This window comes from Phoxinus phoxinus (genome assembly GCF_949152265.1).
Source record: "Phoxinus phoxinus genome assembly, chromosome: 12".
NCBI lineage: Eukaryota > Metazoa > Chordata > Actinopteri > Cypriniformes > Leuciscidae > Phoxinus > Phoxinus phoxinus.
This window is the reverse complement of record NC_136887.1, coordinates 6,078,610-6,104,542: the sequence shown is the minus strand read 5'-3', so window position 1 is coordinate 6,104,542 and position 25,933 is coordinate 6,078,610. Positions and strand designations below refer to the sequence as shown.

The 25,933-nt window shown below is 44.2% G+C and overlaps 1 protein-coding gene across 1 annotated transcript; it reads left to right on the top strand.

The window, feature by feature from the left end:
* Positions 1-15,832: 15,832 nt before the first annotated feature.
* LOC307007842 (zinc-binding protein A33-like) lies at positions 15,833-25,933 on the top strand. The gene is made up of 6 exons (XM_079630219.1): positions 15,833-16,449; positions 17,017-17,112; positions 17,225-17,455; positions 17,573-17,595; positions 17,677-17,795; positions 24,658-25,933. The coding sequence occupies exons 1-6, from the start codon at positions 16,054-16,056 to the stop codon at positions 25,200-25,202; spliced, it is 1,410 nt and encodes a 469-aa protein (XP_079486345.1). The 5' UTR covers positions 15,833-16,053; the 3' UTR covers positions 25,203-25,933.

The window sequence follows — 25,933 nt, the reverse complement described above, 5'->3', positions numbered from 1 at the left end:
CTGAACAGTTGCCAGTCCTCGAGCTATCTCCACCTTGGGACCCTCTTCGTGGGGCTCCACCATCACCCACTCTTGCGGATGGTAACGTCGAGGGGGCAGCCTGGCCCAGACTACAGCCTCACTTCGAGCTGGAATGGACAGGGCGTAGCGACAGGCCACTCTCCCCGTGCTTTCCCGGTCGTGCTGTTGTTCGGCCAGACATATCCGGCGGCAATCGGCCCTGATACGGTCCCACTCCTGTCCGGCTGGGGTTACAGCTGCTCGTGCCGGTCTACTTCAGAATAGCTCTTCCCAGCGATCCGAGATGACATTCATCCCAATCAGGGCACGATGGGGCCCTAGACACGGGTCTCGGACAACTACCACCGCCTTCTGAGGCACTACAACTCCATGGATCTTCAAATCGGTCACAAGGTATCCTACGTACAGTATGTCCAGTCCATTTGCCCCACGCAGCGTCAACCAGGGGGCATCCACAGGCGATCTACCGTTGGTGCCAAACAGCTCATGGGCCAAACTTTCGGTGAATAAGGTCACTTGGGAGCCTGTGTCCAAGAGACAATGTATCTCCTGACCATTACCTTGGGCCACCACCACCGGGCAGCGGCCTATCAGGCGACTCTGGGGGGATGTGGAAGAAGAGGGGTCTAATACGGGGGTCCCGACCACTTGACCCACAGTGGCCGGAGACTCTAAAAACCCCCTTGTGATGCCCGTCGGGCAGAGCATTGGCGAAAGTAATGCCCCGACTCTCCACAGCCATTACAAATGGGCCGCCCATGTTCGTCCCACTGGAATCGGGAGCCCACTGACCGGGGAGGACGGCGTTCAGAAGGGCGATTCCCGTCGGAGTAAGCCCGTTCCCGAGAGTGAAAAGGTGGCTGCAGGCGCTCTCGACGAAGCTCTTCCATGACAGACTTGGACAACTCGGACATTTGTTCCTGAACATCTCGCTTCAGTTCTTCCCGGAGGACCTGCTTCCAATCGGGTGCCGTGATGGCCAAGGGGGATTCAACGACATTGGTAGCCAAACAGCTGGGGGTTTCCACATGCTCCGCCTGGTCGCGCTCAAGAGCCAGGGCTTCTTGCCTCAGCTCTTCGAAAGTCATGTCTGGTCCTCTCCGAAGCTGCACCCGCAGGCTCTGACGTACGGGACCCTCTCGCAGCCCCAACAGGAATTGATCTCGCAGCAACACCTCTCCTTCCCCCAGGCCATGGTCCTGCCTTCCCGTGAGTCTGGAAAACTGCTCCCGCAGTTGCAAGGCGAATGCTCGAACAGATTGCCGGGGACCCTGGCGAGAATTGAAAAACTTCGTCCTCAGAGCGGCTACCGGAGTGGTATCTCCATACTGCCCCGTAAGGAAATCAAAAATAGCCTGGACCGTCACACGGTTGGCTTCTGGTGCTGCCTGAACTTCTCTTCTCGCCTCCCCCTCCAGAGAGTTCAAAACGAACTGGACCTTCTGCAGAGCACTCAGACCTTGAAGCCCCGCCAGCTATTCCACCTGGGTCTTCCACAGGGACAGACTTACTTCGGACCCCGGGCCTCCGTACCTCGAGGCCCATGGGGCACCCATGAAAATCAGCATGACAGGTTGCCGAGCTCCAGGCTCTTCCTCCTCCGCCATCTCAACCTCTGATCGCTCAACTCAAGGTGAATCCTGCCGACTACGCCAAAATCTGTCACAGGTCGAGGTGGGCCAAGCCAGACTGCACCCACCCCTGGACCAGGATCACCCTGAGGAGCGCGTCAAAGGAGGAGGCAGGAGACAGGAATAAAAAAATGACAACTTTATTTAATGTCTAAAAGCAATTTGAAAATCCTATCTAAAATCCTCTTCCTTCCTCTTCCCAGGAATTCGAGGCAACACCGTGGTAAGTTTATGGACAGGTAGGTATCGCAGGTGAGTAGGTAGGACAGGGCTCGCTTCCTTCTGGCGCTGGTGCCAGACTCACAACGGTAAGTGACGAACAGGTGAGTATCCCAGGTGAGTAGACGGTCGGAGCTCACTTCCTTCTGGCGCTGGTGCCAGACTCACAGTGGTAAAGGACGAACAGGTGGGTATCCAAGGTGAATAGACGGTCGGGGCTCACTTCCTTCTGGCGCTGGTGCCAGACTCACAGTGGTGAGTGACGAACAAGTGGATATCCCAGGTGAGTAGACGGTCGGAGCTCACTTCCTTCTGGCGCTGGTGCCAGACTCACAGTGGTGAGTGACGAACAAGTGGGTTTCAGGGCTACAACAGACTCAAGTCACAAGCTGAGCAGGCCTTCACTGGAACAGCCGGAATCAACACTTCAAATAGAGGTGAACAGCTCTCACATGGGTGGCAGGAGACAGAGTCACAAGCGGAGCAGGGCTCTCACTGGAACAGACGGAATCAACACTTCAAATAGAGGTGAACAGCTCTCACATGGGTGGCAGGAGACAGAGTCACAAGCGGAGCAGGGCTTTCACTGGGACAGACAGCATAAAACTTCAAGCAGAGGTAAACAGTTCTCACGTGTGCTGCCGGGGGCAGAGTCACAAGCTGAGCGGGGCTTTCACTGGAACAGACAGCATAAAACTTCAAGCAGAGGTAAACAGTTCTCACGTGTGCTGCCGGGAACAGAGTCACAAGCTGAGCGGGGCTTTCACTGGAACAGACAGCATAAAAACTTCAAGCAGAGATAAACAGTCCTTATGTGTAGTGTGCACACAGGGGGCTTTTCCTTCTGACATCCAACAGGTGACTACAATCGATCTCACTAGGCTCTTATGATGAACGGTAGACCAGCATGACACATGGGGAGTGCACGGCGATAAAAGATAAATCTTCCACACACACACGACAGTCCAACTCCAAACATGCAACGTGATGGGAAACGTCAATTCCAGCACTACAAATCCACTCTTCAAAGTGCAAAATAAGGCCAACACTCACCCAGAGGTCTCGATCTGAAGAGCCGATGATAGTCAGAGTTGGGACAGATGTGGTGAATAATTTCCTCACCACTACAAGCGGGCTTCACTTCGCTGTTTTCAATGGTCAAGGGAGAGGCTAGAGATCGACAAGGAATCAGTATATTTCACTCAGTGCGATGTATACAATGTGATCCGAGCACTCCAAACCAGTATCCAATTTAGTGTAGAAACATGCGTTTATGAGATTCAATTTGTCAATCACTCATCTCACTCTTTTCCAGTCCAGGCGAACGAATTCCACTCTTCAAAACCGCCCTCGGATCCCACAAGCGACACTCCTCTTCTTTCACGATGATCCTTCAGCTGCAACACTCTACAAACGTTTCCCAATGGGAGAGAACCACACCAGATCGACGGGGGAAGACAAAGAAACAACAAGCCCACACGGAGAGAGAACACACAGCTTTCTCTTCCTCTTGTGTTTTATCCTCTCCAAACACTGGCGCCACCTCAATCAGGCACTCAAAGTGAAGTCCCCGCACCTGTTGCCAATCTGCCGTTTAGTTGTCATGACAACAGACACACACACCGGCCCGGGGACAGTGTTACACTGAAAGTGCCCCGGCGGGAACACTTCTCTTGTGAAATCAGTTCCGGGGATTATTTGTCACCCCGTGACAAATACATGCATACAGGTACCAAAACAGCCAAAGGCTGGTTCATGGTGTTGTAAAGTTTTTCTTTCATCGAAGCAAGGACCAGTGAGACAGTTGGGATCGCGTTCAGAAGTTTTTATTAGTTTTTATAAAGAAATATTTATTGATCGCGGCTGCGGGTTCCAAAATCAGTCTGAATGTAAACAGTATACATGGTAATTTATACATTCCAATGGGGAGGAGACTTCTTGGGGTGGAGACAAATTTAAACAAATCATACGACAGCAAGGAGGAGTTAATTCTTATCTAGCTAAAACCGGTCTGGTAGGTTATCTAGAGGCTGAGCAAAATCAGCATATTCACTCTATTGTATTGCCAATCTAATCAGTCTAATTCTTTAACGTCTGAGCTAGGAATCAGCATGACTATTCACATGCTAAAAATGGCCAGGAACTCCGGTTCCAAGGGCCATCCCAGAGCCATTAAGACAAAAGGTGTGAGTGTGAGTGATTCTGTTCATTTAACTTACAATGGAGAAAACAGGAATTGCAACTTTGCTGAGCAGCTTAACCTTAAAAGCTAAATACAATATTCTTTACCGTGATGTTATGTACGGAAGCACATTTGAAATAGACTCTTAAAATTTGTAATCCAGTCGAGTCTTAACCCTCTGGGGTCGGCAATCACGCCGGTGTGATCTGCTCACTTTTTTTCTTATCAGTGCAAAAGAGATTCAAAATACTCTGTTGGTTTTGATCTTACATTTAAGTGTTTTACATCATTCGATCCAGTTAAGTTTCAATTTTTTTTGTGTATACTCACAACAAAAACAAAGTGTTGTGTCTTTCGCCAAATAAAGAAAAATAAACATGATGCAAGTTCTGGCTTCTCTCTGTCAGGGAAGTCCATTCTGAAACGCGTCCGAAAATGAACTGTAACTCAGCGAATACTTGTCACTCAGGAACGAGAGATTTGTCTTTATGAAGCTAGAATTCTCTTCTTTTAAATGAAGTAATTTATATAAAAAAACACATATTCTTAGTTTATGTAATCCATTTGAAACCAAGGAGAGGCACAGTTTTTCGTTCTCCCTTCATTATTTTTAATGAGCTGAGGCCGCCACGCCCCCCGGCGCTATTCACATGGTAATAGTTTAGGTGATCTATATGCCTCGCACACGCCCTCCGATCAATGCCATGAAAACACGCAGTTTCTTCGGCAGATTCACTGATATATGGGGTTATTATTGTTGCAATATTCCAAATAAATAGATTCATATTCACAAATAAATGTAAAGAGATTCACAAAAATGTATCGAATGCACAAATGAATAGATTAAGATCCACAAATAAATGTAAAGAGTTTCACAAAAAATTATAAAATTCACAAATAAATAAAATGAGATTTGCAAATAAATAAAATATTTACAAATGTTTTCTTATTTTACAAACACAACTCTGCCTGGCATTTATTTGTGAATCGGTTCCTGTGCATTTGTAAATCGCTGCACACATTTGTGAATCGGTTCCTGTGCATTTGTAAATCGCTGCACACATTTGTGAATCGGTTCCTGTGCATTTGTGAATCCCCTCACGCATTTGTGGATTTTGAAACACTTCTAGCGTAGATGTGCAGAGAAATCCACAAATAGGTGGACTCCACCCACCGCCTACTCAAGCCAATCAGATAACGGCCACATCGAGCTGGCCAATCGTAGCACGTTATCGCTTCAACCAATCACGTTAGGCTTTACGCTCAAGGGGCGGGAAGTGGGAACTGATTCTTGCATCAATGAAAGGAGCACTGGAGCGCAGTAGTAGCGCTGAACTGTGTGTGGTAAAAACACTCTGTTTTCAAAAGATTGTTGGAGTTTAAGGCCTCTTTATATTTCCATCAGGATACACTCCTGATTTATGATAATTATGAATTATGATAATCAGAGATCCCGAGCATCATGAACAGTCTCTACACCGGAAACTCCATTTTCAAGAGCGAATTGATCCCGCTGAGTATACAAGTTCGAGTAAGTTGTTTAGTGTTATATAATTATTTTTCTGATTATATAGAACTCATATGAATTTTCAGACTAAATTTTTCTTAGTTTTGGTTAGCTTTTGACATATTACAGGAAAGATTGCCATACAATATCCCTAACATTCGTGTATATGGTCGTGTAAACTGTTTCAATGTGATATTACTCTCTAAACATATTTGTATATTTATTTCACTCCGTTTTGATTAGCTTATGACACTGATTATCATGCTAAAAATACTGCCTTATGCGTAATGTAGCTTATTTGCGAATATCTGCTTAAGTGTAAATATGATTTAGTCCAAATATATTTCAGCCTCCAGTAAAATGTGATACTGTCTAAATACTAGACAGTAGACATTATATTTTTATATATAAATTGTGTTGTTTGTGTCAGAAGAATGAGACTTATTTTTAGTACTCACTGAGCTTGTGCTCAAACTTTAATGTCCGAACCAAAATCATCACATCAAGCCCCCCGTTCTTCTACCACTGTATCTAACAGTCCTTTTTTACCCGCTAGCCCCCTCTGCAGGTCTCATTAAGTATCACACTGTTTATTCATTGCATATCAACACATCCCCCTTTCTTTGAAACTTAGAACAAAAAACATACCTTAACATATGTAAATAACACCTGAATTGTACAAGATTCACATTTTCTCTTATATATATATATAACTATAACTTATATATATAAAAAACAAAAACAAGATGAAAACATCACATGTCCAGTATTTATTCACAGATCGAGTCTGACTGGTCTTCTGACTTGACGCTCAGATCTCCTTAAGACAGGTGACTCTGTGTGACCATCACTTGTGTCCACATGCACACATCCATCTGATTTCAGCTCTGGCACTGACTCTGCATATGACACTAAAGCACTATCATCTTTATCTTCTGTTTCTCTGAAAGTCTCTTTGGTTCTGAGAAGGTTACGACGGTTCCTTCTGAGCACGTGACCCTCCTCAGTCCTTACTTCATAGGATCTCGGTCCGACCTCCTGGAGAACAGTAGCTTTTCGACTCCATGCATCCTGGTCTTGAATACGCACTACATCATCTTTGGCAAGTGGTCTGAGTGTTTTGGTTGACTTGTCATAAGGCTGTTTTTGTTTCCATTTTGTATTCTCAAATTTTGTCTGTATCTCAGCCTTCTCCTTGATGTCTTTATAGGCAGGTAGGGTTGTGCGCAACCTGCGATTCATCAACAGTTCTGCTGGGGATAAACCACATTCAAGCGGGGCCGTTCTGTAGCTTAGTAAAGCTAAATAAGGATCCGACTTGCTGTCTGTGGCTTTTTTTAGTAGCTGTTTGATGATATGCACACCCTTTTCAGCTTTTCCATTTGCCTGTGCATGATGTGGAGTTGAAGTGACATGGTGAAATCCATATTGCCTTGCAAACTGTTGCCATTCCTTGCTGTTATAACAAGGACCATTGTCACTCACTACAGTCTCTGGTATCCCATGCCGGGCAAATATGGACTTGACATGAGTAATGACACTGTTGGATGTTGCACTTGTGAGCAGAGCAATTTCAGGAAAATTTTAATAGTAGTCTATCACTAGCAGATAGTCCTTACCATTACAGTGAAACAAATCTGTTCCAACTTTCTCCCAAGGAGCAGTGGGGAGATCTTGAACCATCATAGGCTCCCTTGTCTGTTTGCTCTGGTACTTGTTACAGGTTTCGCATTTTCCTATCATGTTTTCGATTTCTTTGTTGATCCCCGGCCAATACACGGCGTTCCTGGCTCTCCTTTTACATTTCTCAATGCCAAGATACCCCTTGTGAAGCCTACGAAGTATCTCTGGCCTCAGGCTGTGTGGAATGACAATTCTACAGTCTCTCAATAACAGTCCATTTGCCACACTTAGCTCTGATCTTATATGATAGTACTTCGGACAGGACCCCTTGGGCCAGCCACTGTGAATGTTTTTCATCACTGTATGTAGCTCTTTGTCTTTGATTGTTTCGTCACTAATCTCTTTTGCTTTATTGTGAGATACAGGTAGAGACTCAACTGTTCCTGTGTGAGCATTTACTGCTTCTGAGCAGTTGATGTGGTATACTCTTCTTACCAGATTCAACTTCTTTGAAGAATCACCACCGATCAGTGACTCTCTGCCCTCAGGTACGACAAAGAACAGTACATTGTGGATTTTGTCCTTCACTTTTACTTTTAGTCTGCACTGGCCTTTGCTTTCTATGTCTTTTCCGTTGTAATCTTTCAGTTGCACTGGTTTCTTGGTTATTTTAGGTTTTTCTTTCATGGCTTTAATTTCTGTCATGCTGATCAAGTTTGCTTGTGCGCCTGTATCAATCCTTAGTGCTACTAAAGCCCCATTAATTGGCAATGAAGCAATCCAAGTATCTTCATTTTCTAACTGTTTAGCATTTTCATTTTTTTCATCATTATTTGCATTATCACATGACACCATGCCAACAAAGAAAGTCTCACTTAAGTCAGTATCTTCAACTAGCCTCACTGACTTGGGCTTGTCTTTTGATAAGCACTGTCTTGCAAAGTGATTTTTTCCATTGCATTTTGAGCATCTTTTACCATAGGCAGGGCACTGCCGGGGCTCATGTCTGCTACCACAACGTTTGCAGGAATATGCTGCTGAATCTTCTCTGTTTTTCTTTTGTGGTGTAAACTTTCTTGTCTTATTTTTGACTACAGACACATTGGCACTGTCATGTACTGTTGTGACATTCACTTCATTAAACGTCTTTGCATGCTGTTGGGCTAATTCACTTGCATGACACAGTCTCTCTGCTTCTTCCAGAGTCAGTTTAGCATCTCTTAAAAACCTCTCCCTTATCCTTTTATCTTGGATTCCGTACACTATCTGATCGCGGATCATAGAATCTTTCAGATCTCCAAAATCACATGACTGCGCTTTAAGCTTCAAATCAGTCACAACGCAATCAAAAGTTTCGTCGTGCAATTGCATCCGAGACCGGAACACATACCTTTCATACACGATGTTCTTTTGTGGAGATCAGTATGCACTGAATTTTTCCAGTATGGTGTCGTACTTTTCTTTGTCTTCATCTTCGCCAAACTCAAATGTATTGAATACTTCAATGGCTTGGGGACCCGCTACTGTAAGTAGCAAAGCAATCTTCCTGGCGTCAGGTTTATTGTCCAGTCCTATGGCAGCCATATACAAATGAAATTGTTGCTTAAAAGACCGCCAATTGCTGTCCACATTACCCACCAGTTTCAGTCCCTCCGGTGGTTTCAAAACATCCATTTTACGAGTTAAACTGAAGCTTGACAAATCGGTTTACTCCTGGTACCATGTGTTGTTTGTGTCAGAAGAATGAGACTTATTTTTAGTACAATGTCCGAACCAAAATCATCACATCAAGCACCCCGTTCTTCTACCACTGTATCTAACAGTCCTTTTTACCCGCTAGCCCCCTCTGCAGGTCTCATTAAGTATCACACTGTTTATTCATTGCATATCAACACATAAATGTTCGGTTTTGGTTAGCCTATGACACTTATCTTGCTAAAATATTGCCACAGATGATTGTGAATACAGGTGTAAATGTTTGAAATGCTCTAAATGCGTGCGGTCTATATGGCCATCAACAGATACTCGCGGTGACGCGATCTATGGCCTATAAATATATATTTCTCCGTCCTATGGCCCATCAATATAGGCTACATGCATTGTGCGTCCATACCCATTAATTGCCCATCTTTGGATAATGTATGCTAACAGTTGTTTTTATTATTTTAGGAATTTGTCTGCATCACGCTCTCCTTCTCCAGCACCGCAGAGAGGTGGTCGTTCAGTTCTCAATCGAGAATGATAGTAAGTGCACAGACGTAATATTTTACTGATGAAATGTAATTGTGTTTACATCGTCATAATATACAAGTATGGCCTACCTATTCTTGTGTGAAATTACAAAAACGGTTGTCTTTTTTTTAAATCCATGGCCATTAGTGATTGATAATGATAATAATACATTTTCTTTGATTGTGTTATCAACAGATGTGACAATGAACATGTCCAAGCACCTGTCCCGAAGAGAGCCAAGACAAACAAGCAGGCAAGCAACAGGTCCAAGTCCACCCTGTCATGGAAAACTGAGACTGTTGTGGACATGGTTCCACAGACTGCGCGATTCCTGCCATCAAATAAATGCAGCCTTCTTCCAAAAATATTAAAAATGGTAATGTGTCCAAACGTTTGACTGGTACTATATGTTTATATATGTACGGTAGCACTGTGGTCTTGTGAGGCACAACATTTAGTTCCTCCACATAGAGGAATTACAATAAAACAGATAGAAAAACAAAACCTTTGAATCTCCTCTCATTCTCAGATTCTCCTCTCTGCCTCACAGCACCGTGATGGGGGCATTAGCCATTGGGGGAGTGTCTATTGTCTCCCCTCATTCATATTCATGGTATTATTATTCATGGTCATTGCTATTTTGCCTTTCTTATTTTTGAAGGTTATTCTGGGCAAAGGTTTTAAATCTCTGTTGGGGGTACGCTTCGGGCTTTTGGTTTGAAGTGCCAATTGTCCTTGAGTTCAGCGTTTAAATGCTGCCTCGAGTCTGGTACACCTTTGAAGATTAGATAGGTTTAGTTAGTGTTGTTTATAGTTAGGAACTGGAGTCTCTCATTTTCATTTAAGGTGACACTTTGCTGTTTTTCTGTATCTGCGTATGTGATGCCTGCTGAGTATGAAGATCATTTGAGGAATGACTTTTGGTAAGTCTTTGTTTATCTCATAACTAAGGTGCGAGCTGCATCTTGAGCGTGTGTGTGTGACAATTCCGGGCGAAGTGGCTGATGGGATTTGTATTTTTAGTGCTCTAGTTTAGCGGCCTCTCACGCATGTTATTGTATTGCTGTTGTGTTTCTCTGCTGCGTCTTTTAGCAGAAATGTCGTTGGTAATCGAGGATTTTTTCGCATTTCCTCCGAGAATTGTACGAAGGAAGAGCCGTTGCAGATTGCCTAGCACTTTGATGTGGAGGTAACGAGTAATGATTAGAAGCTTAAAGAAACACTGATGAAAGCTGTGAAAAATTCACTTTCTGAGCGGGGTGTTTTAGGAAAGAGCTCAAGTTATTGATCCTGAAGAGTCTTTAACCTCTCCTCTTTATGCTGAAAATCGCAATGTGAAGTTTAGTGAGATGTTTTTGCAAGAGAAACAGTTATGTGTTGATGCGGAAAAAATTTGTGCTGAGCGTGATGCTTCTGCACTGAAAGAAAAAGAGTTAGAAAATGATTTTGAGATAAAAAAAAATCGAGTTGCAACATAAACTAGAGTTACAACAGAAACTGGAGTTACGTAAACTGGAGTTACAATCTGAAAGGGAGGAAAGAGATTTTCAGTTGAGGAAATTGGAGTTAGAGCTGAATGCCCAAACTCCACGTCACGTATCATCTGTTGAACCCGTGCTTACTGCACCTGTTTTTGATGTTTACAAAAACTTTAGACAAGTGCTATTTTTGGAGAAGGATGTAGAGAAGTATTTCCAACATTTTGAGCGTGTTGCAGAGTCTTTGAAATGGCCAAAATAATTTTGGACCGTACTGTTGCAATGTGTTTTAGTAGGGAGAGCACAGGAAGTTTATTCAGCGCTGACCATGTTAAAAATAGTGCTGATTTTGCACCATTTCTCATTGAAAGGACGCATCCTCCGAGATACTGGGGCGGGGCAATCCTTTTTGTTGGAAGGACTTTTGTCCTTGTCTGAACGTACTGCCACAGGAACACATGTACTGTTTAGAGGACTTGAGATGGGGTTCATGGAAGTTCCTCTACACCGCATTCATCTTAATTCTAAACTCGTATCAGGTGAGGTGGAAGTTGGAGTTCGCGCTATGCTTCCTGTCTCAGGTGTCACTTTCATACTTGGCAATGATTTAGCCGGGGGAAACATTTGGGAAAAGTCAGACGCTGGTGTTCCACCTATAGTAGTTTCTGCTGTAAAGAATTTAGATGGATCTTCTGACTGTCCTAATTTATACCCTGCATGTGCAATAACTTGAGCGATGGCTAAGAAAAGTATGGCAGATGAAACTGAAAACATTCTTTGTGATACTTTTATTGTTTCTGAAAATTCCTCTGTGCGTGTGTGTACGGATGTGGAAGATGTAATCCCTGTGCATGATTCACATGCTATTGATGACCATAAGACTGATAAGTCTGATTCTGTGTCAGAATGTCCATTAATCTGTGAAGGAGGAGACAAGACGGATTGCTTTATCGACAACAAATGAGCTTTGACTTTTCACTCGACCCTAGGATCCAAATCGTGGTTCCACTTCAATTCCGTCAAGACCTCCTACAACTATCACATCAGGGCATGGCTGGTCATATGGGGTTACGAAAGACCTATGATAGAGTTCTAAGGAAATTGTAATGGCCTAGGTGTAAGCGAGATGTGATTTAACTATACGATCCTGCTATACTTGTCAAATGACTGGAAAGCCTTTTGCACACTTGACCATTGATTGTGTTGGTCCTTTACCACGATCTAAGGCTGACCATGCTTATTTACTCATTGTAATGTGTCAGACTACATGTTACCCCGCAGCTTATCCTCTCTGAGATCAATTACTTCTAAAGCTATTTTAAAGGCTTTAACAAGTTTCATGTACATTTTTGCCATTCCACAAACCATTCAGTCTGACCAGGGCTCGAATTTTATGTTGCGAAACTTCTCTAAGGTCATGCGTCAACTTAAAGTTAAACATAATATCTCAAGTGCTTATCACCCCCAAAGTCAATGAGGTCTGGAAAGATTTCATCAGACTCTTAAGTCACTTTTGACGAGGTCTTATTGTGTCAAACTTGACTGTGACTGGGAGGAAGGACTTCCTTGGATGTTGCTGGCTATTTGTGAGGTTGTACAGGAGAGCATAGGTTTTAGCCCTAATGAGTTGGTGTTTGGACACACTGTTAGGGGCCCTATTGCTGTCTTGGCAGATGAGTGGACTACTTTTGACCCTCCTGAGAACGTTTTAGACTATGTAAGTAGTTTCCGTTATCGACTCCACAAAGCTTGAGCTATTGCTCTACGAAAGTTAGCCAAGTCTCAGGGAAAGATGCAGAGGTTGTTTGATCGCAAAGTCAAGTCCAGACATTTTCAAGCAGGTGATCAAGTGCTGGCGTTGTTACCTGTTTTGACTACTCCTTTCCAGGCTGGGTTTTCTGGACCTTATACGATTGCGAAGTGTTTCCCGAATAACAACTATTTGTTAAATACACCGATCGTCGAAAGAAAATACAGAAAAAATCTTATGTGACTCCTCTACTTTCTCTGTCTGTTGATGTTGTGACAGATACTGAAACTGCAGATCCAAGTGTTTCGGAAACATCTGAAGAGGTGGATGACAATCTAGAAGAGATGAAAGGTCCTTCTCGAGGAGAAGTAGAAGGGCGGTTGAATAATTCTGAAGTTCTTGTTAACTTGGCTCACCATTTGTCTCACCTGTCTGAGTAAGAGAAGACTTATATAATTGAGTTGGTAAGCTCGTTTCACTCTCTCTTCTCTGATGTTCCTACTCGAACTTACGTCGTTGAGCATAATATTGATGTTGGTACATGGTACGGCCCAGCCAGTGAAACAACATGCATATTGTGTCAACCCTATAAAAAGGAAGTTACTTCAGAAAGAGGGGGATTATTTACTTGATCATAACTTGGCAGAACCCAGTTTTTGTTCTTGGAGCTCCCCATGTATTTTAGTGAGTAAACCTGATAATTCGTATCTTTTTTGCACCTATTACAGGAAGCTCAATTCTCTGACAAACCCTGTTTGTTGCCCTCTACCAAGAATCGATGACTGTGTTGATTGTGTTAACAATTCGTTAGCAAATTTGACCTCCTGAAAGGTTATTGGCAAGTGCCATTGCCATCCCGTGCTAAAGAAATATCTGCTTTTGTTACACCTAATTCTTGCAGTACACAGTTATGCCTTTTGGGGTCCGAAATGCTCCCGTTACATTTCAGCGGTTGATAAATCATGTGTTGTCTGGGATGACCGGTTGTGAAGCTTACCTAGACGATGTTGTTCTGTATAGTTCTTCTTGGTCTGAACATCTTGATCAAATTATAGAGCTCTTTGTGCGTCTGGCCAAAGCCAACTTAACGATCAACCTTCCCAAGTGTGAATTTGGAAAGGCCACTGTGACATTATTTAGGTAAGGTGGTTGGCGGGGGTTGTGTGAAACCGATTCACGCTAAAGTGAATGCAATCTATAGTTTCCCCAAACCAGCTACCCGTCATGAGTTACGACGATTTCTTGGGATGGTGAGTTACTACAGAGGTTTTTGGCATAATATTGCAAATGTAGTTGCTCCTCTGACCGATTTGTTAAGCCCTAAGAGAGCCTTTCAATTGTCAGAGCAATGTAAGTGTTCCTTTGAGAATGCCAAATCTTTATTGGCAAATGCTCCTGTGTTGGCTACTCCTAATTTTGAGAAGCGTTTTCTACTTGCAGTTGATGCTAACGCTTATGGTGCTGGCGCTGTTCTTTTACAAGAGGATTCTAATGGAATCGAAATATGCTCTTGTATTATTTCCTGTTTATGTTTCTTCTTGTCTGTTTTTTTCGTCATGAATGATGATTGCATATGTATATAGCGGGTAGGAACCAATGTGTGGTGTGTTTGTTTTCCCCGGGAACTTTTCCAATTGACAGACCTCTAGCTTACCAGATGGATATCCTTGGCTGAGTCCCAATTCGCATACTATCCTTCCTAAATAGAATTCGAAAGTAGAATTTAGATGTAGAAGTGGAAATTGTAGTATGTTGAAATAAGTGTTACAAAGATACCCGGATGGTCGACTATTTCCGGTCAGAATCCGAAGTGCAGATCGATGCGCACTCTAGTGGCTAATATTGCCCATAACCCATCGCGCGTTGGTCGAGGATTCGGTTAGAACTACAAACACGAGTGAAAAGTTTTAAAAAACTATAGACATGGAGGACGTGCAAGTCCGGCGTTATGTAGAGAGGTAGATAAAGGGGTTTGAGTGATTAATTATCAGTATCTAACCTGACGAAAATGTATTTATTCAATGTTGTCCACATTATATTGCATCTGCAGCAGCATTGTGAACTTTTGTAAAGACACGTTTAGCCATTAACTTTTAAATGCATCATTATATTCAAATTCCAAACACATGAGGAGAGTTTCCGCATGAAAGACCCGCGACTGGCAGATGAACGTGCGACTACATTTCTCTCCGAACCGGTAGGAAATTAAATTAGATTGAATGGAGGATTTTAACTGTGACTAGATGATTCACGGGAATTTTTTTCTGACAGGATGCACGCGACAGATCTGTCCGTTAAAGATGACGAAGTAGTATGTCCCAAAGCTTGCCTACTTTTTTGCTACACACTCAAAAGTATACTTTTTCTTCACAAAAAGAGTACATACTTTTAGGTTGTAGTATAAGTAGGCGAATTGGGACCCAGCCCTTGTTTGCAGCAAATGCCTCGCTGGCAGGATTTACTTGTGTCGTTTTGGAGTGTTTCGTGACATTGGACAATGCAGCACAAAGGACTGGGGTACATTTGTCTGGGACTAACGAAGGTTGCGGTAAGAGATATGCGACTCATCTGTTAGTGCAAAGACTATGGGAACTACGATAAGTCACGACAAGGTGGACTTTGCTCATGTGTTTTATTAATGATATGTATATTCTGGGTGTTTATATAATACACATCTCTTTTGCATCGGGAAATGACTGAACTATTTGTATTTTATTGATGTGACATCGCTAATATTGAGAGTGTTACACTGTAATCTAAATGTTACCAAATTAACATACTAATTATATGTCGAAATGAATAGATATTGAATCGAAATTGATTTCGCAAACCCGATGCTGTAAGTTTTCCTACCGGCATATATTATATATATATATAAAACATAAAAAAAATTGCAGAAATAGGAAGAGTAGTATGCTAGTATGATGTTCTGAATTCAGCATTCAGCAACTGATACAATCCATGACCAACCCCCTATCTCTAAATATGTCTATATATATATATATATTTTAGTATTTTGTTTTTTAGTATTACATTATTTTATAATGGGGTTTTTTATGCTACAGACTCTCACTTGATTCTTTATTCAGTTAATTGTTTCCAAAATATGATTAAAAGCACATATCAAATAAAGATAAAACTATACAACCAGTCTGTCTTCAGAAACTCCACCCTCTTACAAAACCTACCAGGAAGTGAGTAGTCATTATTCCTGCCTTTCCTTTTTACTGAAAGCTAAAACGAGTCAGTGTTGTGAAGAACAGAGGAGGACACACTATATTATAGCATTTTTGTTTATTTCTGAATTAACCTAGATTAGATTTTAATTGTAATGGTTATTTACTCTTTAAACCAAAGTTCAGAAGGTGAAAGTACATTTTAGATCATTGGATCTTTTACAAGACGAGGAAATGGATTCAAAATCTGCGGAAGAGCTTTCTTGTCCTGTTTGCTGTGAAATCTTCAAGACTCCTGTTATTCTGTCCTGTAGTCACAGTATTTGTAAAGAGTGTCTACAAGAGTTCTGGAAAATTAAGGAAACTCAGGAGTGTCCTGTCTGCAGGAGAAGATCCTCAAGAGATGATCCACCAGTTATTCTCGTGTTAAAAAACTTGTGTGATTCATTGATAAAGGAGGGAAATGAGAAACGTTCATCGGGATCTGAGGAGATATGCAGTTTACACAGTGAGAAACTCAAACTCTTCTGTCTGGAGGACAAACAGCCTGTGTGTTTAGTGTGCAGAGACTCAGAGAAACCCACCAATCACACATTCAGCCCCATCAGTGAATTGCTTTCATCTCACAAGGTAAGACTAATGTCTCTCATTTCATAAATACAGTGCTAAACATGGAAACAGTATTATTTGTGTATACAATAGACCAATATATTTATTTTTGCTCAGACTAAATCTCTATGATTTACTACTGATATAAAATTCTGCATTAAGCTTACTGCTCTGATGTTCAAATCTTCTTGAGTGTAATAGCATTGGCACAAAGCATGTTTTGAAAAAATATCATGGGTTATTAATATATATTTTTTAATATCTGATGTATTACAAGACACACCAAAAAGTGATTGATATGAACATTATTTCTCTTTCTGTATTTGCACAACCTCAACTATATAACTGCATGGATATAATTGCCCATTGCAAAACCACATTTGTTTGATGAAAACACGATTTATTGATGTTCATCCTTTCCACTTTAAATAATTACAAAATATATGAACTGCAATTTTGAGAGACAAATGCTTCCGGAGAATGACCCATTCAACATATAAATAATATAACAATAAAAACATCCAAACATACAATGTTTAAACCTCTTATAGCTGCATAAGTTTCACAGATGTTCATCTTAACCTGTAGGAGGAATTTAATACAGCGCTGACGTCCTTAAAAAACAAGCTCAAACATGGAGAAGAAATGAAAGAAGAGTGTGATAAAACAATTCAACACATCAAGGTGAGGATGTATAAAGAGTTAAAGACTCAACATTCACACACAGTTTATTATTGACATTAGTGGAGTGTGTGTTCATACAGAGCTGACTGAAGTGAATGTGATTTGATTTCAGTCTCAAGCTGAGCACACAGAGCGTCAGATTAAAGAAGAGTTTGAGAAGCTTCATCAGTTTCTCAGAGACGAAGAAGAAGCTACAGTCACTGCACTGAGGGAGGAAGAGGAGCAGAAGAAGCAGAGGATGAAGGAGAAGCTGGAAGAGATGAACACACACATCTCAGCTCTTTCACACACAATCAAAGACATGGAGGAGATGTTGAAAGACAATGACGTCTCCTTTCTAAAGGTGACAAATCAATCTGGCTTCATTCTCTGTGCTGAAAACAACTTGTATATAGAGACTCGCTGACAGTGAGAGTGTCTGATAAGATATTAAAATGTTTTCAAACTCTATATTTTTCAGAACTATAAAGTCACGATGGAAAGGTAAGTGAGCTGCTCGTATCTCTTCTCTCAGTGGATCTGAACTCAAACTCACTGCAGTTCTGACTCTTGAATGTTCCTCAGAGTCCAGATCTCACAGCCGGATCCACGGATGAGTTCTGGAGCTTTGATTCCTGTGTCGCGTTATCTGGGTAACCTGCCGTTCAGAGTCGGGAAGAAGATGCTGGAAACTGTCCAATACAGTGAGTCTCAGCAGATCTGACACCAGTCCTGAAGATAGTTCAGATATAAACACACACAACATTAAAGGGGTCATGACATGGTTTTTTTTATTTTATTATTATGTTCCCTTAGGTGCAAATATAGTATTACTATAGTTTTTTTTACAAAAAACTTTTAAAATGTAGTGATTTATGACCTTTTCCCACCCTGTTTCTCATCCTCTGATTCAAACAGTCTGTTTTGGGAGTGTTTCCCCTTTAAGAGTTCAGTGTTAACGCCCACTGTTATGATTGGCTAACGTCAGTGCCTATGCATCAATTATTAACGCCCCCAGCCAGAACCTGTGCGGATTCGGCGCAACTGTTTATTAGCAGGTGATGCATGCGAAGCGATGGCTCTTGCAATGATAAAACCTTATTATGTTTGAGCCGGAATCAGAGGAAAATGAACGATCACCACAACAACGAAGACTGGATCAGCCCGTGTCCACATGGAAAGTGAAACTATTTTGAATTAATAAAAAAAATTAACCCGAGACACTTGAAAACGGATTATTATTGCATAATTATTCTATAGCTTAATTTGCTAACAGTTTAACATTATTTAACTAATTCCAATGAAATGATAGGGTGTACCACGGACAAAAATGCATGCACAGGCCATATTTGAAGATGCAGCATTGATAAAGGCAACATTTTTAATTTTCTATCACATGTCTACTAGAAAGGCGACATATTTTCAAGATTCTCTTATACAAATGTGTTTATATTAGCCATGGTAAAAAGTAAGTTTGCGTCGTCGTTGTTGAGCCCAGAATATTCGGCACGGACTTATCTTTGAGCAACAGTTTTCTGGCAAAGCCAGCATCATATTGGGATTTTTTCCTCAAAACAGTCATCCTTAAATGTATAGAACACTGCCGTGACTGGGACGTCCGCAAAAAATAAAGTGCATCCATTTTTCCCTGACGACTGGATCTTTCAGCGTATTTAAAAAGTAGTTTAAAGTTTTAAATACATTACTTACAGTTTGCGTCGTCGATGTTGAGCCAAGAATAGTCGGCACGGACTTATCTTTGAGCAACAGTTTTCTGGCAAAGCTCAAAACAGTCATCCTTCAAATGTATAGAACAAACGCTTAAACTAACACTGCCGTGACTGAGACGTCCGCAAAACATAAAGTGCATCCATTTTTCCCTGACGACTGGATCTTTCGCAGCGTATTCAAAGATGTTGTTTGTCCACAGCCAGGAACAGCACATCTGTGGCATCGTAACTTCCCTGTACACAGACCCACTCGCTGTCCGTCGACTGAACACTTGTGAGGCGCGCGGCGCGCGGGCGCGACGATGATACGAAATGAGCGTAGTTGCCTTGCGCTTAAAGCGTAGTTGTCTCGTGCTGGAGGCGGTCTATATGCAAACGCTGGTACGTCACTTCGTACCGTGACGTCACTTCTTACCATGGATCCAGAACGAGCTGTATTTAGAGCTTGATTAAATAAATGATTCGTTTATAATGGGGAGGACGTCTTAAGCTATGAAACTTGCAGGACGTTTTAATGGTACAAAGACCTCTTATATACCAAAAGATCAAGGCAAATTTGGTTTCTCATGTCATGACCCCTTTAACATTTGATAGAAATATATTCAATAATCACTTGAATTTCTAAGTGAATCTAAACTGTATTTCAGAAAATCATCAGATCATACAGCGAACTCATAATGAAAGTCGTCTCGGTTACTAACGTAACCTCGGTTCTCTCTAGAAGAGGGAACGAGTGTTGCGTAAGCTAGCTTACGCCGTGCGTGTTGAGAATTGTCCACAACATAGTCCCAAGGGCATGTGCTCGGGGCTCATATGATAGGTGGGTAATGACAAGGCCGACGAGTGGGCCTTAGAGCAAAACAGAAGGCGACACAGTCGCCTAATGAATTAATAGGTGCTTAACACAGTGTAACAGTCAGGGTAGACCTTAGCCGGCCTGAACTGTAGAATGACAGCTGGACTGAGCACAGTCCACTCTGTACAGGTATGCTAAGGCATGACACGCAGTCTGGTCGGAACTGAGTCGGGCAGAACTGCAGATACCTTGTTTAGACTGATAACAATCTAGCCTGAAGGGCAGGAACTTCTAGGTTGTAAAACCTTATAAATGTAGACAGAGAGGCCCAGGCTGCTGCCATACAAATATCTTGAAGTGAGACCCCCCTGGACCAGACCCACGAAGAGGCCATGCCTCTGGTGGAATGAGCTCTAACACCCAAAGGGCAATGAAGCCCTTTGGATGTATAAGCCAGTGCGATAGCATCAACTATCCACCTGGAAAGGCTCTGTTTCGAGGTATCCGGCCCTTTAGTGCGGCTACCAAAAGAAACAAAGAGCTGTTCTGACTGTCTGAAGGCAGCAGAACGTTCAACGTAAACTCTCAGTGCCCTGACCGGGCATAGAAGATTCACATCAGTCTCGTTGTCAGACCCAGGGAGAGCTGACGGGGAAATAACTTGAGCTCTGAAAGGAGTGGCAAGCACCTTGGGGACATAACCATGTCTTGGTTTGAGGATGACTTTGGAGTCATTAGGCCAAAACTCAAGGCACGTCGTACTCACAGAGAGCGCGTGTAGGTCGCCCACCTGTTTGAATGAGGCGAGAGCCATCAGGAAAGAGGTTTTGAGTGAGAGATACTTTAGTCCCACAGATTGTATTGGTTCAAAATGGTCACCTTTCATGGCCTCTAGGACCGTGGAAAGGTCCCAAACGGGAACCAAAGGGGGTCGAGGAGGGTTCAACCTCCTAGCTCCTTTAAGGAAGCGGACGATAAGGTCGTTCCTTCCCAGTGACTGGCCATGCGTTGGTTTCACAAACGTAGCTATGGCCGACACGTACACTGAGCGTGGAGGGGGACCTGCCCTCATCCAACAGCTCTTGTAGAAAGGAGAGAACCTCCGTCACCCCACTGTATTGTAGATCCACGTTTCGGCCTGAACACCAGCCGGAGAACACTGACCACTTAGAAGCATAGAGCCGTCTAGTAGAGGGCGCTCTAGCCTGTGTAATCGTGTTTAACACTCCTACTGGGAGGTCAACGGGTATCCGTTGATGGCCCATACATGCAGAGCCCAAAGCTCGTGGTGTGGATGCCAAATCACGCCCTTAGCCTGGGAGAGGAGATCCTTCCTCACCGAAATCGGCCATAGGGCCGTGCTCATTAGCTGCATCAGCTCCGGGAACCATACTTGGTTCTTCCAAAGCAGCGCCACGAGGAGCACAGAGCATTTGCTCTCCCTGATTCGTTTTATTACCTGTGGTAACAACGTAATCGGTGGAAACACAATTAGTGGGCGGCTGGGCCAGTCGTGGGCCAGCGCGTCTCTCTTCTTTGTGAAGAATATTGGGCAATGAGCGTTGTCTTGAGACGCAAAGAGGTCGACTGCCACTCTGCCAAACATGTCCCACAGCGACTGAACTACCTGAAGGTGAAGGGACCATTCCCCTGGGGGAACATGGACAGCATGTCCGGACCCACGTTCAGACGGCCCGGCACGTGCGCCGCTCTCAGCGAGCGCAGATTGTGCTGAGACCAGACGAGGAGGCGTTCCGCCAATGCGTGAAGGTTTCGTGCTCTGAGACCGCCCTGGCGGTTTATGTATGATATAACCGACATGTTGTCCGTGCGGGCTAAAACATGGTGGCCCTTTAGGAAGGGGAGAAAATACCCCAAAGCGTTCTCGACCGCTTTCATCTCCAGACAGTTTATGTGCAAGCACTTCTCTCGGCCTGACCACAGGCCAAAAGCCGGTGTTGGCGGCATCTGTCGAGACTATTTTCAGCTTTGAGACCACTCCCAGATCGACGACTGACTGATACCAGTCGGTCGATGTCCAAGGCTCCAGAGCTTTAACACAGTTCTGGGTTACCTTGATGCGTGCATGACCGGAGGTCCATGCCCGGCGTGGGACGCGCGTCCTCAGCCATTGCTGAAGTGGACACATGTAAAGCAAGCCCAGCCGCAGTACCGCTGAGGCCATGAGACCTAGCATCCTCTGAAAACATTTGAGAGGAATGACACTGCCAGCTTTGAATGACGTCGCTAGGCGCTGTATTCGCAGCGCGCGCTGTGACGTAAGTCACGCTGTCATTGATACAGAGTCCAGATCTGTACCCAGAAAAGAGATCCTCTGGCTGAGAGACAGTGAACTCTTGGCCCAGATGACTTTGAGACCCAAGCCTTCTAGATAGCTGAGTAGTAAAGCCTTGTGCGTCATCAGTTCCGCCTCTGACTGCGCTAGAATTAGCCAGTCATCCAAATAGTTCAGTACTCGCATACCCCGTTGTCTCGGGAGCAAGCGCCGCATCCATGCACTCGTAAATGTACGAGGTGCTAAAGACAGGCCGAACGGAAGGACGGTGTACTGATAAGCCTGACCCTCGAAGGCGAATCTTAAGAAAAGCCTGTGACGAGGCACTATTTGCATCTGAAAGTATGCATCCTTCAGATCCACTGAAATAAACCAGTCCCTCGGGCGAATTTGCGCGAGGATTTGCCTGGTCGTGAGCATTCTGAACGCTCGCTTCATAAGAGCTTTGTTCAGACGCCTGAGATCTAGGATGGGTCTGAGACCGCCATCCTTATGGGTACTAGAAAGTACCGGCTGTAGAAATCCGATTCTCTCTGTGGCAGAGGAATGGTTTCTATGGCCCTTTTCTCAGCAGATTCGCTATCTCGGCGTGAAGTAGATGTGCTACTTCGCTTTTCACCGTAGTTTCGACCACGGCTCGAAAGCGCAGGGATCTGCGAGCGAACTGCAGCGAGTAGCCTCGCTTTATGATGTTCAGCACCCATTCTGACACGCCCGGGATAACTTCCCATGCTTTCGCACGTATGGCTAGGGATAGAATGGCATCCGGGCTCTGGTCGCTGTGTACTAGGGACCCGGAGACCCGAGTGAGCTGATTTATTGACACTGTGCTTACAGTGTGTATATGAGGTGGCGCACTGATGGCAGCGGCCGGTCTGTTTATACATAACACACCTGTCATTCGGGGCCCCGAATGAGTGAGTGACACTGAGCGGGCTGTGGTTATGTGCAGGGGTGAACACTGGGAAGTGGGCACAATCCCTACATTTATAACACTTTCGGCTTGAGCCAGACAAACAGACATAATGCTCTTTTTGAGATATATCTGGGTCACCGTGAAAACAGCGTTTGGGTACAGGCGAGCGGGTTGTGAAACGGGCTCGTTGGCTGTGAAATACACTCTTCCAGTCACCTCCTGCTGTGGGGACTACGAGAGCTAAGCGCGCTGTCTTCGATGGTAGTCCGGCCGCAGTGGGACATAACCATCGCCGTTTCGCTAAAGTCAGGAAGACTTGGGAGGCTCAGGGTTCAGCGCTGTCTTCGCCCTGGGTCCCCAGGGGGGAGGCGGCCTGCGGAGGCTCGAAGAGCGCGAGCGCTGGTGTGAGTCTCTCAGCTGACGCCGCTGTGAAGCTGGCGGCGGAAGTGGCGGAGGTGGCGGAGGCGCTGTGTTCCGGCCAGGCGGCTGCTTCTTAGAGCGGCCTGTCGCGGAACTCGAGCGCCTCGAGATGAAGTGACGCATTGCCTGCGATGTCTTCTGCACCTCGGTGTAGCGCTCAGCGAAGCCTTTAAGAGACGGGCCGAAGAGGCCGGAAGGAGACACAGGCGCGTCGAGGAAGGTGGCTCTGTCCGCGTCTTTCATGTCTGACAGTGTGAGCCACAAGTGTCTCTCGGCGGCCCGGTAAATCTGAAGCACCGCCATCGAGTGAAGCGCTGAAGCGGCCTGACCGGCGGTGGCGTAGGCGCGACCAATGAGGGCCCGAAGTAGTTCGGCAGGCTTTAGACGGCAAAGCAGACTTAGACTGCCATCCCGCGGATGGTGCGTTGGTGCGTTGCCACAGCTTCCTCGACGGGAGGAATGCAAAGGTAGCCTTTGTCTTTCGCCGCCATCCACAGTGGAGAGTGTCGAAGAGACAGAGGTCTTTAGCCTGGCCGAAAATGGAGCCTTCCAGCACTTTGACAGTTCCTCGAGAAGTTCGGGGAGGAAGGGAGCGGGCCTCTCATGGGGCGCCAGGCGGCGTCCAGGGAGAAAACAGCCATCAAGCCAGTTGGGCGCGGGCTCCTCGGGCAGCGACCAATCGAGGCCAAGGTCCTCTTCGGCCTTAGTCAAACTCGTCGAGCACGGTGGGCGCAGTGGCGGAAGCCGGGCCCTGAGCATCCGTGAGCAAAGCGGGAGACACAGGGCGCGAAGCACGAGGGTATTCCACCAGCCTGTTCTCGCAAACGGAATCGTATTCCGGCGGTCTCTGCGAGCGGCGCTTCTTACGCCGCGGCCCAGTCCACATCAAAGATGGCTAGTTGAGCCCGCAGGGTCGACACAGTCATCTCGTCGCATTCCGGGCAGCCGCCCTGGGAAAGCACGTGGTCCGTGTGGTTTCGACCCAGGCAGGAAGCGCACAGGATGTGGTGGTCCCTGTCGCTGAGAGGGGCTCTACACGAGTCGCACTTGGAAACACAAGGCATTTGAAACAACGCCTCGGCTCTTGTAGGAAGGAAAGTATAATGGAAAGTGGATAATTTTTGGCTTCAGTATTCTCGAGAAAAGGTATTTTCCCGTAGCGTAAGCTAGTTTACACAATACGAGAGTACTCTCGTAAGAGAACTATTCCTCATGGTCTATGTTTATGTATTAGGATACAATAGTGTTAATTGAATACTGATATTAAACCTGAAGCCTCAATCCATTCTGACAGTAACTGAGAGAGACTGAGATTTATGATCTCTTTCAACAAAATCTTTGTGTTTTACATTTACATTTCTAATTCCATCATATTTCATCCTCTAATCTGATGTTATTCTCTTTGCAGCTTTGTTGACTCTGGATCCAAACACAGCACATCCTCTTCTCACACTCTCTGCTGATCTGACCAGTGTGTCGTACAGTGATGTTGATAAAACACTTCCTGATAATCCAGAGTGGTTTGAAAGGTATCCATGTGTCCTGGGATCTGAGGGCTTTAACTCAGGAACACACTGCTGGGATGTGGAGGTTGGTGACAATACACACTGGAGTCTTGGAATAACCACAGCATCAAACCAAAGGAAGGGAGAAGATTTCTTTAAGTCTAATGTCTGGTGTGTGGATTACATACAGAGCAAATACATCTCACAATCCCCAGAGCAACGCCGCACTGTCTTTACTGTTAAACAGAAGCTTCAGCGTGTGAGAGTTCAGCTGGACTATGACAGGGGAACAGTGTCATTTTCTGATCCTGTAACTAACACACATTTACTCACATTCACAACATCCTTCAACGACACAGTCTTTCCATTCTTATATAATCACTGCACAACTTCCCCTCTGACGGTCTTACCAGTTAAACTGTTTATAACAGTAGAAAATCACAGTTAAATCTGATTCAGTTTTCCAAATTAAATTTTTGTCTGTTTAAAAAAAAAAAAAAAGTGTTCCTGTTAAATGCCAACTTAATCTATTTTGGCACAAGTGTGTATTTTTATTGGAATTTTCTTTTTCACCCTCATCTTTTTCTTTTATGAAACACTAGTAACACAAAATAATTACACTCAGTGTAATGTATTTGAGTTGATGTTACAATACCTGATGGCCACTAGAGGGCACCCCGTGCTGTTGGTTGTTGCTGTTGCGGTCTACTGAATAAACCAGTCTATAAACAGTGCAGTCATGTCTCCGGTTTCCCTCGTGTCTATTCTAAAAAAAACAATAGAATAGAATGGGCCCTATTTTAACGATCTGAAACGCAAGTGTCAAAGCGCAAAGCGCAAGTAACTTTGTGGATAAATGCCTCTTGCGCCTGGCGCAAATCTAAAAGGGGTTGGTCTGAAGTAGCTTCATTATTCATAGGTGTGGTTTGGGCGTAACGTGAAATAAACCAATCAGAGCGTCTTCTCACATTCCCTTTAAGAGCAGGCACGCTTGTTCCATGGCGGATCGCTATTATAACGGCGGATTTGCCAGGCGCACGCCAGGAGCAGTTCACACCCAAAGAGACCGACGTTCTCGTCAGGGCCGTAAAACACAGAGAAGTGACATTGGGGATGATGGGAGAAACCCACCCAAATTAGCTTCGGTTAAACAGGCGTATAATTTGGGTAAATGTGTAG